The sequence below is a fragment of the Chiloscyllium plagiosum genome, chromosome 39 (genome assembly GCF_004010195.1).
Source record: "Chiloscyllium plagiosum isolate BGI_BamShark_2017 chromosome 39, ASM401019v2, whole genome shotgun sequence".
Classification (NCBI taxonomy): domain Eukaryota; kingdom Metazoa; phylum Chordata; class Chondrichthyes; order Orectolobiformes; family Hemiscylliidae; genus Chiloscyllium; species Chiloscyllium plagiosum.
The window spans coordinates 783,675-799,293 of record NC_057748.1 but is presented as its reverse complement, the minus strand read 5'-3'; the positions used below and the strand labels follow the sequence as shown (position 1 = coordinate 799,293).

At 41.1% G+C, this 15,619-nt stretch overlaps 1 protein-coding gene across 10 annotated transcripts in view; it reads right to left on the bottom strand.

Moving 5' to 3' along the window:
- Positions 1 to 15,619, bottom strand: part of LOC122542077 (RNA binding protein fox-1 homolog 2-like) — a 262,538-nt gene that overhangs the window by 153,702 nt on the left and 93,217 nt on the right. Inside the window, exon 1 of one of the 10 annotated variants that reach the window (XM_043679402.1) lies at positions 2,547 to 2,697. The exons of the other annotated variants lie outside the window; for them this stretch is intronic. Within the exon in view, the coding sequence (XP_043535337.1) occupies positions 2,547 to 2,591 (45 nt within the window). The 5' untranslated portion in view covers positions 2,592 to 2,697. Of the gene's footprint in view, positions 1 to 2,546; positions 2,698 to 15,619 lie in introns of those variants that run through there. 10 annotated transcript variants of the gene reach the window in all.

Below are 15,619 nucleotides of genomic sequence, written 5' to 3'. Positions count from 1 at the left end.
GTGGTTGGGTTGGTTGGTCCGGGTGTCCCAGAGGTGTTCTCTGAAACGTTCCGCAAGTAGGCGGCCTGTCTCCCCAATATAGAGGAGGCAACATCGGGTGCAGCGGATGCAATAGATGATGTGTGTGGAGGTGCAGGTGAATTTGTGGCGGATATGGAAAGGGGAAGGTGCTGGGAGTGGAGGTTGGGTTGGTGGGGGGTGTGGACCTGACAAGGGAGTCACGGAGGGAGTGGTCTTTTCGGAACGCTGATAGGGTAGGGGAGGGAAATATATCCCTGGTGGTGGGGTCCGTTTGGAGGTGGCTAATAGCACGCTGGCCTTCATAACAAGAGGGATTGAGGTTCAATCTGCAGCTGTCCAGGGCCTTGGTGAGATCACACCTGGAGTGCTGTGTGCAGTTCTGGTCTCCAAATCTGAGGAAAGACATTCTGGCTATTGAGGGAGTGCAGCGTAGGTTCACGAGGTCAATTCCTGGAATGGCGGGACTACCTTACGCTGAAAGACTGGAGCGACTGGGTTTGTATACCCTTGAGTTTAGAAGACTGAGAGGGGATCTGATTGAGACATATAAGATTATGAAAGGATTGGACACTCCAGAGGCAGGAAACATGCTTCCGCTGATGGGTGAGTGCCGAACCAGAGGACACAGCTTAAAAATACGGGGTAGACCATTTAGGACAGAGATGAGGAGAAACTTCTTCACCCAGAGAGTGGTGGCTGTGTGAAATGCTCTGTCCCAGAGGGCAGTGGAGGCCCAGTCTCTGGATTCATTTGAGTTGGATAGGGCTTTCAAGGATAGTGGAATCAAGGGTTATGGAGATAAGGCAGGAATAGGATACTGATTAAGGATGATCAGCCATGATCATATTGAATGGTGGTGCAGGCTCGAAGGGCAGAATGGCCTACTCCTGCACCCAATGTCTATTGTCTATTAACAAGAATTATCTAGCTTGGCCATAAAATTACTTAAAGACTGGTTCCACAGTCTTATGAGAATGCCAAGAATTCAAAACCCTAAGAAAAATCACCTCATCTGTCTCAAATAGTTGACCATTTATTTTTAAACAGTGACCTCGAGCTCTAAATCTTCCATAAGAGAAAGCATCCTCTCCACATTTACCCTGTTAAGCCCCTTCATCAGGACCCTGTATGTTTCAATTAAGTCACCTCTGACTCTTCTAAACTCCAGCAGATGTCTGTCCATTCTGTCTAGCCTTCCCTTCCTGGTATTCGTTTTAGAAATATTTTGAACTGCTTCCAACAGAGTTATATCCTTTCTTAAAGTGACCATAACTATATACGGTACTCCAGATTCGGTCTCACCAGAGCCCTGTACGACTGAAGTATAACCTCATACTTCCATTTTCAATTCCCTTCACAATAAATGACAGCTTACTATGAGCTTTCTTAATTACTGGCCCATTAGCCTCTTGCAATTCAAGCACGAGGACACCCAGATCCCTCTGTATCTCAGTGCTCTGTAAACATCTAGACAGCTATTTTTCCCTTTCTTGCCAAAATGGACAATTTCACATTTTCCCACATTATTCTTCTTTTGCCACATCATTGCCAACTCATGTAATCAATATCTTTTTGTAATTTTGTGTTTTCTTAATAACTTACTTTCTCACCTTTCTTTGTGTTATTAACATATTTGGCAACATACGTCTGTCCTTCATCCAAGTCACCTTCATTAAAAATAATTCAGTGGAGACTGATTCTGTCCTCTATCCAGGACCCGAATATTTACACTTTCCAACAGCAGGCAGTGAACACGATTGAGACATAAAAACCTTGGGGGCTTCACTGTTGAAGTCACAGACCCAATAGGGAATTTTCAACCAACTCCAGCTAGCTGAACTTAAAACAAAATAAAATTTACCCTCCAATGCTGTAACACTAACTTTAACAAAAGTTTGCACTTACCAAATGTGTCAGAGAGCTCCTAAATAAGTATTTCTACAAAACTAATAGAATGTTAAGCTGTGTGAAACTTGGGGATTCCCTCTAATTTACTAATCTTTACTGAAAGAGTGAGTCTTTAGGATGGTCTATGGTGTACATTTTACAAAAACTAATCTCTTGCTTCGAAATGGTCACCAATATTACTAATTGCATTCAGCTAATTTTAAACATGACAAGTACAGAATTTTCCCTCTAAGTCAAATGACAGTACTGGTTACACAATTGTGTACATCATGCAGCCACAAAATCTCTATGATGTGAGAGTTTGGAATGCTATACTACAGCTTCCCCTCTATGGGAATAGTGGCAGTACTGCTTCAAGATGTACAGAACTCTGCAGTGCAGTACAGAAATAACCTCAGAGGATTCAAGCACATTTTAATCAGAAGACTCTTGTACCTTACAAGTGTTTTCTAATGCCAACCTACAAATCTATATGAGCGCTACAGGTTTTCGACAAAGCACTATAGCACAGAAAACACTTCAACCAATTTCAAAGACAACATATAAGCAAATACAGTGGAGTTCCAGCAGCAAAGTAACGGACTCTGAAAAGCATGGATTTCTAAGCTAGTACTCACCTGTAACATAGGGTAAGGATATTCCATACAGTAGACACTGAACATGCTTACGAGTTGCTGTAGGGCACTCGAATTAAGAGAACCAAGGCACTGTGACTAGGATGAGTGTGAGAATTGGTCTATCCGTCAAACGTGAACAGCTGTTTAAGGATTTGTGATGCACACAGTGCAGGCCTTCAGCAACGTGAGGAGGGGAGGCTTGCTGCCCGGTAACATGCTTTCAGCTGTTGCAATCAAACTTCTGCGAATTAACCCTCGTGTCCTGGCCCTGAAGACTCGATCTGTTTGTAGAGAAGGCATCTGCTTCTCACTATCCCTGACAAAAGTTTTTTTTAAAAGCAATGTTCCTGCAGTGTAATAGATACAAACAGGTGCACACTTGCCATTTTAGCTCAAACAGGCACGTTTTATACGTTTGAAAGCTGCCTTTCAACAGGACATTCCAAACAGTTTTACATGTTACGTTCTATCTTTACTGATATATCCACTTTAAACAAATACAGCTAATCTTGTTAAATTTCTTTATGTCAGCAACAGTGACAGGAGTCATCAATATAAACTGATGCGAAGTCTGGGAAGACTGCAGGAGGCAAGTTAACCCCTTATATAACTATACAATATGTGCACCACTTAACGTAAAGCGATTTCCATATTCACTGCTGTTCCAATGCTTAAGTTTGACCAGTTGGATTCTGCTTTCTTGAAACATTATAAGAATTGAAACAACAGTCCATTATCAACCTAACTTTTTAAAATAAATTATTTTTATGGTGTTATACTGCTCCCAACACTTCCCATGTTATTTTAATAAAACATTTTACAAATTTAAAAATTTAGCTGGCTTCCAAATCAGTCAGCTATATTTGTGCTGCACCAATAGGGCCAATATTGTATTATCAGCTATCACATTTAACAAAGTAAAGGTCTTCATATATTTGTACTGTTGCATGGTGTGTGAAATGGCTACTGCCCAAACTCTTTATTTACAGATCATGACATTGGAGGTCACATGAGAATGGAAAGCCACAGTATGCAAAGTGATTTACTCAAACATTCCCTTCATAAAAAGAAAGAAGCTTGCAATGTTTTATCATTTGCAAGTTATTACACACACCTAAAAAATAGTCCATACAGAAAATATCAACAAAACACTTTCATTCTTTCTAGCCAGTTTCAGAGAATTCAGACCAACATATCGTACATGTGAATTTTTGTTGGCTGCTAATCTGGTGTTTGCTGGCTCTTGAGAGGAACGTTGACTCTCTGGTGAATCTTTCAGCCATGGTGAGTGTTGCTGTTGCAGTAACTGTTCATGTTGATCCACTGCATTTATTGGGGAACGGTTGATCTCTGGGACTGAGGGTAATTCAGTTCCTCACACAGTTGGTGAAATCAAATCTTCGTTACCTAACTGCTGCGAAGGAGCAACTTTGCCACTTCATGTACATGTCTGTCATTGTACGGATAGATATAGTCATTTGTTTTGTATACAATTGAGGTGACAGCTTCTCTACACAGGTTCTAAGCCACATGGGCTGACTTTTGAATGTGCCAAATACTTGCAATTCTGTTCGGCTATCCAACTTTCAGTTCTGACAACAATCTGGAAACTTTATCAAAGTGAAGTGTGGGCTGCATATCATTTTACTTTTATCTTGTCATTCACTCATTTTACCATTTCCGCCTTCAGGAGCTTTTTTGCTGTCAGAAGGATAGTCTGGTTGTGTCATATGCTACTTGCTGGACTGGATTACTTTCCATACCTTCAATAGATATGTTTCTTCACTCTAAGACTGCCTCGTATACATCTGTACTAGATCTAATTAATTTTTGATTATCTAAATTTTCACTGCTGCTTCAGCCTATTTCGTTGGGGACAATGAGATGATCTGTATCAGTGAATTTTGAAATCATTCACAAAATTCCTGAGCTTTTCACATGTGAACCGAGGCCCATTATGTCACAATGTCAGGAAAGCTATGATGACTTAAGTGAGTTTTCAGGCATTCCATAATCTCACTAATTGTACTTGATGTCACCTGGTGTAGCTTCCAGTAGTCTGAATGAGAGTTGACTCTGATTACATAATCAGTGCTGGAGAGAGTAAAGAGGTCTACTCTAACCTTCACTCATGGTCTACCCGGAATGTCACAAATTTGTTACGAGCCAGACCAAACCCCCTCCAAATATATCAAGGAGATGGCATAGACCTTTTTTTTTGTTATTTAAAGGCAAGTGTAAGGTGTTGTGTTTCAGATGTAATTGGATTGGTTTCAATATTTGGTTTTAAGGAAAACACATTTTATTCCAACTCTACAGTTAAAATACAAATAAAACAAAGAATTAGTCTTACTTTAACTCTACTGGGAAACTTAACAGAATGACAGATTATTTAACTACTAAACAGTAGTTGGTCCAATATAGTAACATCCCATAAACACACCCTTGACAAAGGCAAATACAGTAAAATAGATGGTCTCACATGCAATGTTTCTCAAGTCCAGGAGGAAAGAACATCAAGAGAAATTTCTGGCAGAGACAGAGAACTCGAGTGTTTTGCTATAACAGGGAAGGGAGTAAGGCAGCTTTAAAATCCCGACAATTACTGAAAACCAAGCTCAAACTCTGGCTCTGTGGGAGCATGACTCCACCCATTCATGCTGCTACTATTGTTCCAACTTAAAAAAAAAGTTCCCAAGGCCTCAGAAGCAGTTTACTTTATTGGCTTGGAACAGACCGTTCTGCCTCTCTGTCTCAACCTCTCTTCACCAAAAAAAAGGGAATATACACCTCTTAAAGCCATAGTATTGTCATAATTGGCTTTTAGCTTGATGTTCATTTCAAATAATATATTAGCCGATGTGGTCCTTAAATCTCCTTGTTCATATTTAGCTACTGCATCATTTACTGGATATGGGCATCTCTATTTATTTAGATTAGAGTGGTGCTGGAAAAGCACAGCAGGTCAGGCAGCATTCAAGGGGCAGGAAAATCAACGTTTCGAGCAAAAGTCCTTCATCAGGAATAGGCTTTTGCCCGAAACGTCGACTTTCCTGCTCCTCAGATGCTGCCTGACCTGCTGTGCTTTTCCAGCACCACTCTTATCTAAACTCTGGTTTCCAGCATCTGCAGTCCTCACTTTTGATTTATCTCTATTTATTGCCTATGGCCTGTTGCCCTTAAGGTGGTGTGCTAGGGTTGGAACTCTCTAGTCTTCCTCTGACAGGACTCATTTCTAATGACTTGCATTGATGAACTTCACCATCTTTTTGGAGATAACTACTAGCTCCTTTGTACAAGATGCCACCAAGGCTAACAGTTCACCTCTGTATGCTCAATATTCTCATTTAGCAACAGTTCTGCCTTTGATAGTTTCAGACTATCCTCGCCTCTCAAATACCTGTATCATTGAAGTTGTAATTGGTGATGCAGCTCCCTTGATCTGTCCAATTTGATGGCTTTCAGAGCATGCACATACAAACAAAGAAACAAGAGAAGGCCAGTCAGCCCTTCATGCCTACTTCCCCACTAAGATCATGGTCGATCTGATTTTAATTTCAACTCTACATTCCTGCATACCCCTGATAATCTTTCAGCCTGTTAGCATTCAAGAATCTATCTATCTACCTATTTCTACCTTAAACATATTTAAAGGATCTGCAAATGCTGCCTTTTGAGAAAGGGAATTCCAAAGACACAAAAATGCTTATTCCTCTTTGGAGTAAATGGGCAACACCTTACTTTTAAGCTATAACCCTGATTCCAGATTCACCCATTAAGAAAAAAAACATAGTTTCAATATCCACCTGGTCAAATCCCGACAGGATTTCGAGTGTTTCAATGAAGTCGCCTCTGATTCTATTCCAGAGGATGCATGCCCAGTCTGTCTGGCCTTTTCTCATAACAACAAACTGTTCATTCCAGTATGTCATTCCATTGCTTTTCATCAAATATGGAAGATTCCACACCCTGTTCAAGTACCAAATCACTGAACCATCTTCACAACTGTCAGTTACTGCATCCAAGCTGCAATTTACACCATGTCAAGATTAGGGCAAAGTCTTTTAACTGTCTGTACACTACCTATGTACTTGACTTTAGTCATCTTCAGTTGAAAATATTTCTTCTCTAGCTTCATGTTCATCTGGTGAGCTGTCACACTTTGCCGTACTAAAAATGACCCAGTTTCCTCAACCTTGCTTCCTATTTGTTACTGTGTCCTCTATTCATGCTAACATACCACCTCCAAAATCATAAACTCTTCATCTTTTACTACTCTACTGATTCCAATTTATCCACTCTACTTATTACATTAGCAAAGAATTCTAATACATTTGTGAAATAGTAGTTTGCTTTAACAAAGCATGTTGGCTATGCCAATTCAGTTATGGTTGCCAAAAGTTTTGTTATTAACATTTTAACAATGGATTCTAGCATTTTCGCAAAGACAAATATTAGAATATCTGGCTTAGCACTCACTTTCTGTCTCCCTCTTTCTTGAGCAGAGATGTTACATTTCCAGTTTTCCAATCCTTTCTAGAATCTAAAGAAGTTTGGAAGATTACAAAAGTTAATTCACTATCTCTGTAGCCATTTCTTTCAAGAAGGGATACAGACCATCAGTTGAAGAAGACTTGCCAGCCTATAGCACCAAAGAATGACTATTGTTTTTCTCTAGTGATGCTCCCCCTTCTCTTTAGCCTCTAAGGCTTTCTACTATTATTAAGAAACTTTTTCTTTCTTCTGTGAAGACAAACAAAACATTCTCATTCAAAGCTTTGGTCATTTTCTTGTCTTCCCATTTTTAATACCCTCATCTCACATTCTAAGGGACCAATTCTCATTTTTGCTATTTCTATTGATATACTTGTCAAAGCTTTTCTACTCTGGTTTTATATTTCTTACTCCAATTACTTTTGTTTTTAAAAAGTCATGCTTTCCTGGTTTCTAAAATCTTCTCAGTCCTCTGAGATCATGTCTCACAAACTTGACTGAGCTTTTTGAAGAACTAACAAAGAGGATTGATGAGGGCAGAGCAGTAGACGTGATCTATATGGACTTCAGTAAGGCGTTCAACAAGGTTCCCCGGGGAGACTGGTTAGTAAGGTTAGATCTCACGGAATACAGGGAGAACTAGCCATTTGGGTGGAGAACTGTCTCAAAGGTAGAAGACAGAGAGTGGTGGAGGAGAGTTGTTTTTCAGACTGGAGGCCTGTGACCAGTGGAGTGCCACAAGGATCAGTGCTGGATCCAATACTTTTCGTCATTTATATAAATGGTTTGGATAGGAGCATAAGAGATATAGTTAGTAAGTTTGCAGATGATGCCAAAATTGGAGGTGTAGTGGACAGCAAAGAAGGTCCCCTCAGATTACAACAGGATCTTTACCAGATGGGCCAATAGGGTGAGGAGTGGCAGATGGAGTTTAATTCAGAGAAATGCGAGGTGCTGCATTTTGGGAAAGCAAATCTTAGCAAGACTTGTACGATTAATGGTAAGGTGCTAGTGAGAATTGCTGAACAAAGAGACCTTGGTGCAGGTTCATAGCTCCTTGAAAGTGGAGTCGTAAGTAGATAGGATAGTGAAGACGGCGTTTGGTATGCTTTCCTTTATTGGTCAGAGTATTGAGTACAGGAGTTGGGAGGTGAAACTTGAAAGGGTTCAGAAAAGATTTACAAGAATGTTGCCAGGATTGGAGGATTTGAGCTACAGGGAGAGGCTGAACAGGCTGGGCCTGTTTTCCCTGGAGCATTGGGAGGCTGAGGGATAACCTTATGAAGGTTTATAAAATCATGAGGGGCATGGATAGGATAAATGGACAAAGCTTTTTCCCTGGGGTGGGGGGGGTGGGGGGGGGAGTTCAGAACTAGAGGGCATAGGTTTAGGGTGAGGGGAAAAGATATAAAAGAGACCTAAGGGGCAACTTTTTCACGCAGAGGGTGGTACATGTATGGAATGAGCTGCCAGAGGATGTGGTGGAGGCTACTACAAGTACAACATTTACAAGGCATTTGGATGAGTATATGAATAGGAAGGGTTTGGAGGGATATGGGCCGGGTGCTGGCAGGTGGGACTAGATTGGGTTGGGATATCTGGTTGGCATGGACGAGTTGGACTGAAGGGTCTGTTTCCGTGCTGTACATCTCTATTACTCTGATCATCTAATCTTTGCAGCAATAATGAAAAATCTATTTAATGCCATCCTTAACTTCCTTAGTTAGCCACTGATGATGCTTCTTCTCATACAGCCTTGCTTCCTTCATGGAATATATTTTTGTTGAGAATTATGAAACATCCTTGTCTGCCACTGCCTCTGTATCATGTCTTTGGTCTGTTTACCCAGTCCACTTCAGCTATCTCTATCATCTTAAGTTTAAATAAAAGTAAGGGCCCACACCCACTCCTACTTCTTATATTCTTATTTATTGAGAAACTGCCACAGAAAGGAAGGTTTTGAAAGCTGAAAGTCTCTAATGATGAAACTTGCTGTGAAAATGTACAAGAGGCCACCAGTGAAACGAAGTTGAGGGTACAAGGACATATATAGCTGGTAGATACTAGAGGAATACCTAATATTCCAGTGAAACGTATTTGCAGTCATAAAGTATTCACCATGTCCTCAAAACATCACATCCATTCTGGTAGAGACTGGCTGCAAAGCATACAATTTCTCATTTATTTGTAAACATGTTCCATTAATGCAAACAACTTCCTATATTCATGTTGGGGTGCTTCCCTATCAATGAGTAATCAAGAGATCCGTGTGCTTGTTCAAAAATACATACAGATAAGGACATACTTGCTTTCGAAAGTATTTAATCAATGTTACACAAGGCAAGTACCCGAAAAAGAAACATCCTAGATTAACAGCTGATAAGTCTGTTGGAGGCTCAAGTGAGTGAATCCGTGAAGTCAATTTTAATTTCCCAACTGGTGAAAAATCGGTTAGAGGTGAGGAGTGGCAGAAGTAAGTTATGGATTTCACTGCTCCATTCCACTAATAATGCTGAATGAAATATTAAATTGAAGGCGACAAGAACACCTATCCAAGCCAGCAGACTCACCCGGATGCTAACATCGAAGGCGCATCTGCAAATTTTTGCCTGGCAGGTCAATTCTGCCAGCATCAGAAGGCAAGAGCCAGAAGGTGAGTTGTTTTACCCTTCTTTTTTTTCCTTTCTCTCCCTTGTGGACCAGGAGAAGCACGATTGCTCATTCTGACCTGAGAAGGAAACATTTCCCATCCGTTCATACCACAGGGTTGAAAATCTCCCCTCTTCCCCAATTGGCATTACTGTCCCCACCAGAAATGTATTGTACCAATTATCAAAGTAGTTTTCTTGTCACTGATTCAGACTGCAAAGGGAACTGTGCCTATCTCTCAGTATAACTCTCATTTTATTTCTCCAAACCTGCTTTCTAACCTTTAACTTCCTGAAAATATATTAAGCCAAAGAAGTGATAGTCACCATCATACACATCCACCAGTCAAACCATGGTTATTGATTCTTGTGTAAGGTTGCAAGAAACCTGCGTTGTAGGAAAACCCAGATAAAGCATCAGATAAGTAAGGTCTAAAACTTAAATAATATATGGCTAGCAGTGTCCTAGCTGGACAATAGCTGGGACCCCTCAAGCTATAGAGCAGTGAGCAATCCTCCTCTTACCCAAACAGCACTGCCCAATGTCGTCATAATACTCCACAAAGAATTTCACTGCTCCTTATGATCAAAGTCAATCTCTCATTATTTACATTCAGCCATATCCCAGTAATATGCCTAACCCACAAAATAAACTGGATGAATAACAGAAAAGCTCTTAGTCCAAAAACTTTGATTTCTTTTCTTGCTAATTAGCCATTGTTAAGTGGGTAGGAACACAGCGTACCACAGCCATCTGAACTCCACATTAAGTTTCCCTTCTCCCTGCATGAAGACATGAGTGTCGCTAATCTGCTCTGTTCACATACATTCAGATCTGAGCAAAGATTAAAGTTGCACGAGATGGCTCTGCCTATTTCACGCTCAAGTATTTAGCTTGTCCAAATGAATTTTTTGAAAATCTTAAAATAAAGGCGTTGTTCCAGTTCAGTGTCAAACTGAGATATTTTATCTTAGCTGTAATTACTGATCTTCTGCAAAAATATAAAACAAAAATCAACGTGGCAATTCAGGAGAAATGTTAATCACTACTCTGCAAGAAGCAATCAGATGGCCTATTCCTGCTATGTTCTTATATTGTTTATGTACAAAATCAAAAGCAGAATAGCTTTAACATTCTTCACAGTATGACATGTGCTAGTCAGCCCGGCAGGTTGGCTGCATACTAGGGATTTTCTTCTTCTCCAGTAACAGATGAGCCTCCATCTATGTTCTACACAACAGCTGCCTATATGTCAGCATCAAGCCTCTGACTGTTGCTGACTTTAATCTAGTGCCTCTGATTTAATGCGGTAATTACATCTAATGTTCTATATGGTAAAGATAAACATTCAGGATCTGTTCACCCAGAGCAGAATGATCACAAAAACAAAAATCTTATTAACTGCAGGACTACAAATATACTGTCATTTCCTAACTCAAGCTTGTAACAAAAAAAAGTAGATAAATCAAAGAATTCAAATACTTTGGTAAAAGACAAGCAAGGAAATGCGATTTGGTATCCTAGATTAGATTAGATTACTTACAGTGTGGAAACAGGCCCTTTGGCCCAACAAGTCCATACCGACCCGCCGAAGCGCAACCCACCCATACCCCTACATTTACCCCTTACTGAACACTATAGGCAATTTAGTATGGCCAATTCACCTGACCTGCACATCTTTGGACTGTGGGAGGAAACCGGAGCACCTGGAGGAAACCCACGCAGACACGGGGAGAATGTGCAAACTCCACACAGTCAGTCACCTGAGGCGGGAATTGAACCCGGGTTGCTGGCGCTGTGAGGCAGCAGTGCTAACCACTGTGCCACCGTGCCGCCCCCTGTTGCCGTACAATCCTGTTTTAACTTCAGTCAAACTAATGCTAAAAATTAGAATCTTGCAGTGAAAGTGAATGCTGACATTTCAACCAACTAAATCTATGATTTGCTTACATAAAATCTTCAACCACGATCATCAGAGATTGAGATAACCATCCTTTGAGTCTACCAGAGTAGTGTGTGGCGTGCTGGAAAAGTACAGCAGGTCAGGCAGCATCCGAGGAGCAGGTGAATCGACATTTCGGGCCAGAGCCCTTCATCAGAACAATGCGTGAGATTAGTTTGCTGGATATGGGCTTCCAATGAAGTTTTTCCAAATCTAGGTGGTGTCTAACAGTTTCAAAGTGCTCAATAGTTGTTGACATCAACATCCAAGGATATTATTTCTAGCCATTTCTGTCTATCCTTATTAATCTTTGCCATTCTTTTATTTTTTTCCCATACTGCCCAATACTCTGCCAGCTATTTTGACATTACGCTTTTTTCTGAAGTTTGACACTAGATTTAACTTTGTTACAATCACTATTATGGCGGCCCCCCCCTTGTTGAATGTATTCATTCTGTATATTCTGAAATATGACCACTCATTAGTCAAAACCTGATGCTGTCCAGGACCTGCTGCATATGGACAGGGACTGCTTCATATTTGAGAAACAGGAAAATTGTAATAAATGCCGTGCGATTATCAGGGCACATCCTACTTCAGACCTTATGATGGAGGGGAGGTCATTGATGAAGCAGATAAGATGTTTGAACTGAGAACAGCAGCCTGAGGAACTTCTGCAGTGATCTCCCGGCACAGACATGATTGGTCTCTAATAACCACAACCATCATCTTTTGTATTAGGTTTATGATTCCAGCCAGGAGAATATTTTCACTTGAACTCACACTGATTTGAGAGGGCAGTTTTGCTGAGGCTCCTTCATGCTACTGTGTCAAAGACCACCTTGATGTCAAGGGCACCAACCTCTCATTCTTAATATTTTAAAAATGTATTTATTCATTTGCAGAATGTCACTGCCTGGCCAACTTTTATTGCCTGTCGTTAGTTGTCTTTGAGAAGGTGGTGGTGAGTTGCCTTCTTGAACCTGCTGTGGGTTGACCCACAATGCCATGAGGGAGGAAATTCTAGGATTTTGACTCAGCGACAGAGAAGGAACAGTGACATATTATCAAGTCAGGATGATGAGTGACTTGGAGGAAAACTTGAAGGTTGTAGTGTTCCCAGATATCTGCTGCCCTTCTCCTTCTAGACGGAAGCGGTCGTGTGTTTGGAAGAGAATCTTTGTTGAATTTCTACAGCATGGCTTGTAGATGGTACAGTGCTGCTTCTGAGCATTGAGGGTAGAGGGAATGGATGCTTGTGGATGAGTAATCAAGCAGGCAGCTTTGTCCTAGAGAGTGTCGAGCTTCTTGAGTGTTGTTGGAGCTACACTCATCTAGGCAAGTGGGGAGTATCCCATCACATTCCTAACCTGTGCCTTGTAGATGGTGGACAGGCTTTGGGGAGTCAGGTGGTAAGTTACTCACCACAGTATTCCTAGCCTCTGACCTGCCCTTGTAGCCATTGTGTTTATGTGATGAGTCCAGTTGGGTTTCTGGTCAATATTAACCCCCAGTATTTTGATTGTGGGGGATTCAATGATGTTAACACCATTAGATACTCGCTTATTGATGATGGTTGTAACCTGACATTTGAGTGGAGTGAATGTTATTTGCCACTTGTCAGCCCAAGCCTAGGTATTGTCCAGATCTCGTTAGATTTGAACATGGACTACTTCAGTTTCTGAGGAGTTGCGAACAGTGTTGAACAATTATGCAACCATCAGCAAACATCCCCATTTCTGACTTTATGATGGAGGGAAGATCATTAATCAAGCAGCTGAAATTGGTTGGGCCTGGGACACTACCTTGAGGAATTCCTGCAGAGATGTCCTGGAACTGAGATAACTGACCTCCAACAATTATGACCATCTTCATGTCTGTCAGGTATGACTCCAACCAGTTTGCCCCCAATACCCATTGATTCCAGTTTTATGAGAAATCCTTGATGCTACTCTCAGTTGAATGCAGCCTTGACGTCAAGGGCTGTCACACTCACCTCACCTCTGGAATTCAGCTCTTTTGTCCATGTTTTAACTAAGGCTGCAATGAGGTCAGGAGCTGAGTGGCCCTGGCGGAATCCAAACTGGGTGTCACTGACCAGGTGTTGTTGATGACACCTTCATCACTTTACTCATCTTCTCTGGAGTTCAGCTCTTTTGTCCATTTGTAGACCAATAGCGCAATGGGTTTTGGAACTAAGTGGCCCAGCTGGAACCTAAACTGTGCACCAGTGAGTCGATTATCTCTGCATAAATGCCACTTGATAACAATATTGACAACACCTGCCTTGACTGTGCTGATGTAAAGAGCAGACTGATGGGACTGCATTTAGTCAGTTTGGATTTGTCCTTTTTGTGGCCATGGCTTACCTGGACAATTTTCCATATTGCTGGCTTGATACCAATTCTTACAATATCATTTAGAGGTTAGTTCCAGAAGGAATTATTAACAAAGTAAAGAACTTATCATTTCTACATGGCCTAGACCAGATGTAGAAAATTTACAGCACAAAAGCAAATCATTCAACTAGAGGTATAGCCTACATTACAATCTTACAGTGAATAACTCACTTTCAGACTCCCCAAAGCAGATCCACCATCTACAAAGGCAAAAGTCAGGACTGTGATCAAATACTTCCCATATCCATCGAGATGAGTGCAGCTCCAACAACGTTTAAGAAGCTTGAAATCTTCCAGGACAAAGCAGACTGCTTGAATGGCACCACATCCACAAATATTCACTCCCTCCACTACCAACACTCAGTAGCAGCAGTGTATACCATCTGCAAGATGCACTACAGAAATCGTCCAAGGCTCTTTAGATAGCACCTTTGAAAACCATGACCATCTAGAAGGCCAAGGATAATTATGTAGGAACACCATCCCCTGTAGCTTTGGCTCCAAGCTGCACATCATCCTGAGGGGTAAATATATCTCTGTTTGTTCAATGTATCTGGGTAAAAGTACTAGACATCCCTACCTAATGGAGTTATGGGTCTACCCACAGCAAATGGATTGCAGTGGTTCACCCAGACAGTGCTGAGCTTGTGGAACTCTCTGCCACAGAGAGCATTTGAAGCCAACACACTGTTTTTAAGGATTTGGATATTGTTCTTAGGGATAAACGGATCAAAGGGTATCAGGGGAACGTGGGAACAGGTACTGAAATGGATGATCAGCCACGATCATACTGAATGGCGCAGGGTGCTCAAAGGGCCAAATGGCCTTCTCCTGCTCCCATTTTCTTTGTTTCATTGATGGAGCTCTCTAAAGTAGCTTAGCAAATCAGTTAATGGGCTTGCTAATTACTAACTAGCTCTTTACAAATAGTAATGGGGAGGAAAGAAATGCAGCCTTTGTGATATCTACTTTTCAAAGCTTTACAAAAAAATACTTTGATGACTCCAGACTTTTCAAAACTACCAGATGACTGATTTAATAGCCAAAATACGTTTGAAGTGTGACCATTGTGGTACCAAAGGAAACAAGGCAGCCAATTTGCACTACACAAGCTCCTCAAAACAGCAATATGATAATAGCCAGATAACCTATTTCAGTATCTTGATTAGCTAAAAACTGACAAACATCTTCTCTCCCTGTTCTTCTTCACAATAATGTGATGGAATCCTTTACATCCACTTAGGATGGCAGACCGGGACTAAGCTACAATGACAACCTTGATTTCTGTGCTCAACTCTTGCAGTGGTGCTTAAACCCAAAACTGTGTCAGTAGAGAAGTAACAGAGTTACCAATCAAGACACTGTTGCCACTAAAACTTTACCTTTATTAGTAAAGGTAGGAATTTAACTCTGTATATTCCTTTCTAACACTCAAGCACCTACTGCCATTTGTTGCTTGCCTCTCAGCAATGCATCTTGGGATTGGAGAGTCCAGAACTCGAGGGCATAGGTTAGGGTGAGGGGGGAAAGATATAAAAGAGACCCAAGGGGCAACTTTTTCACGCAGAGGGTGGTACGTGTATGGAATG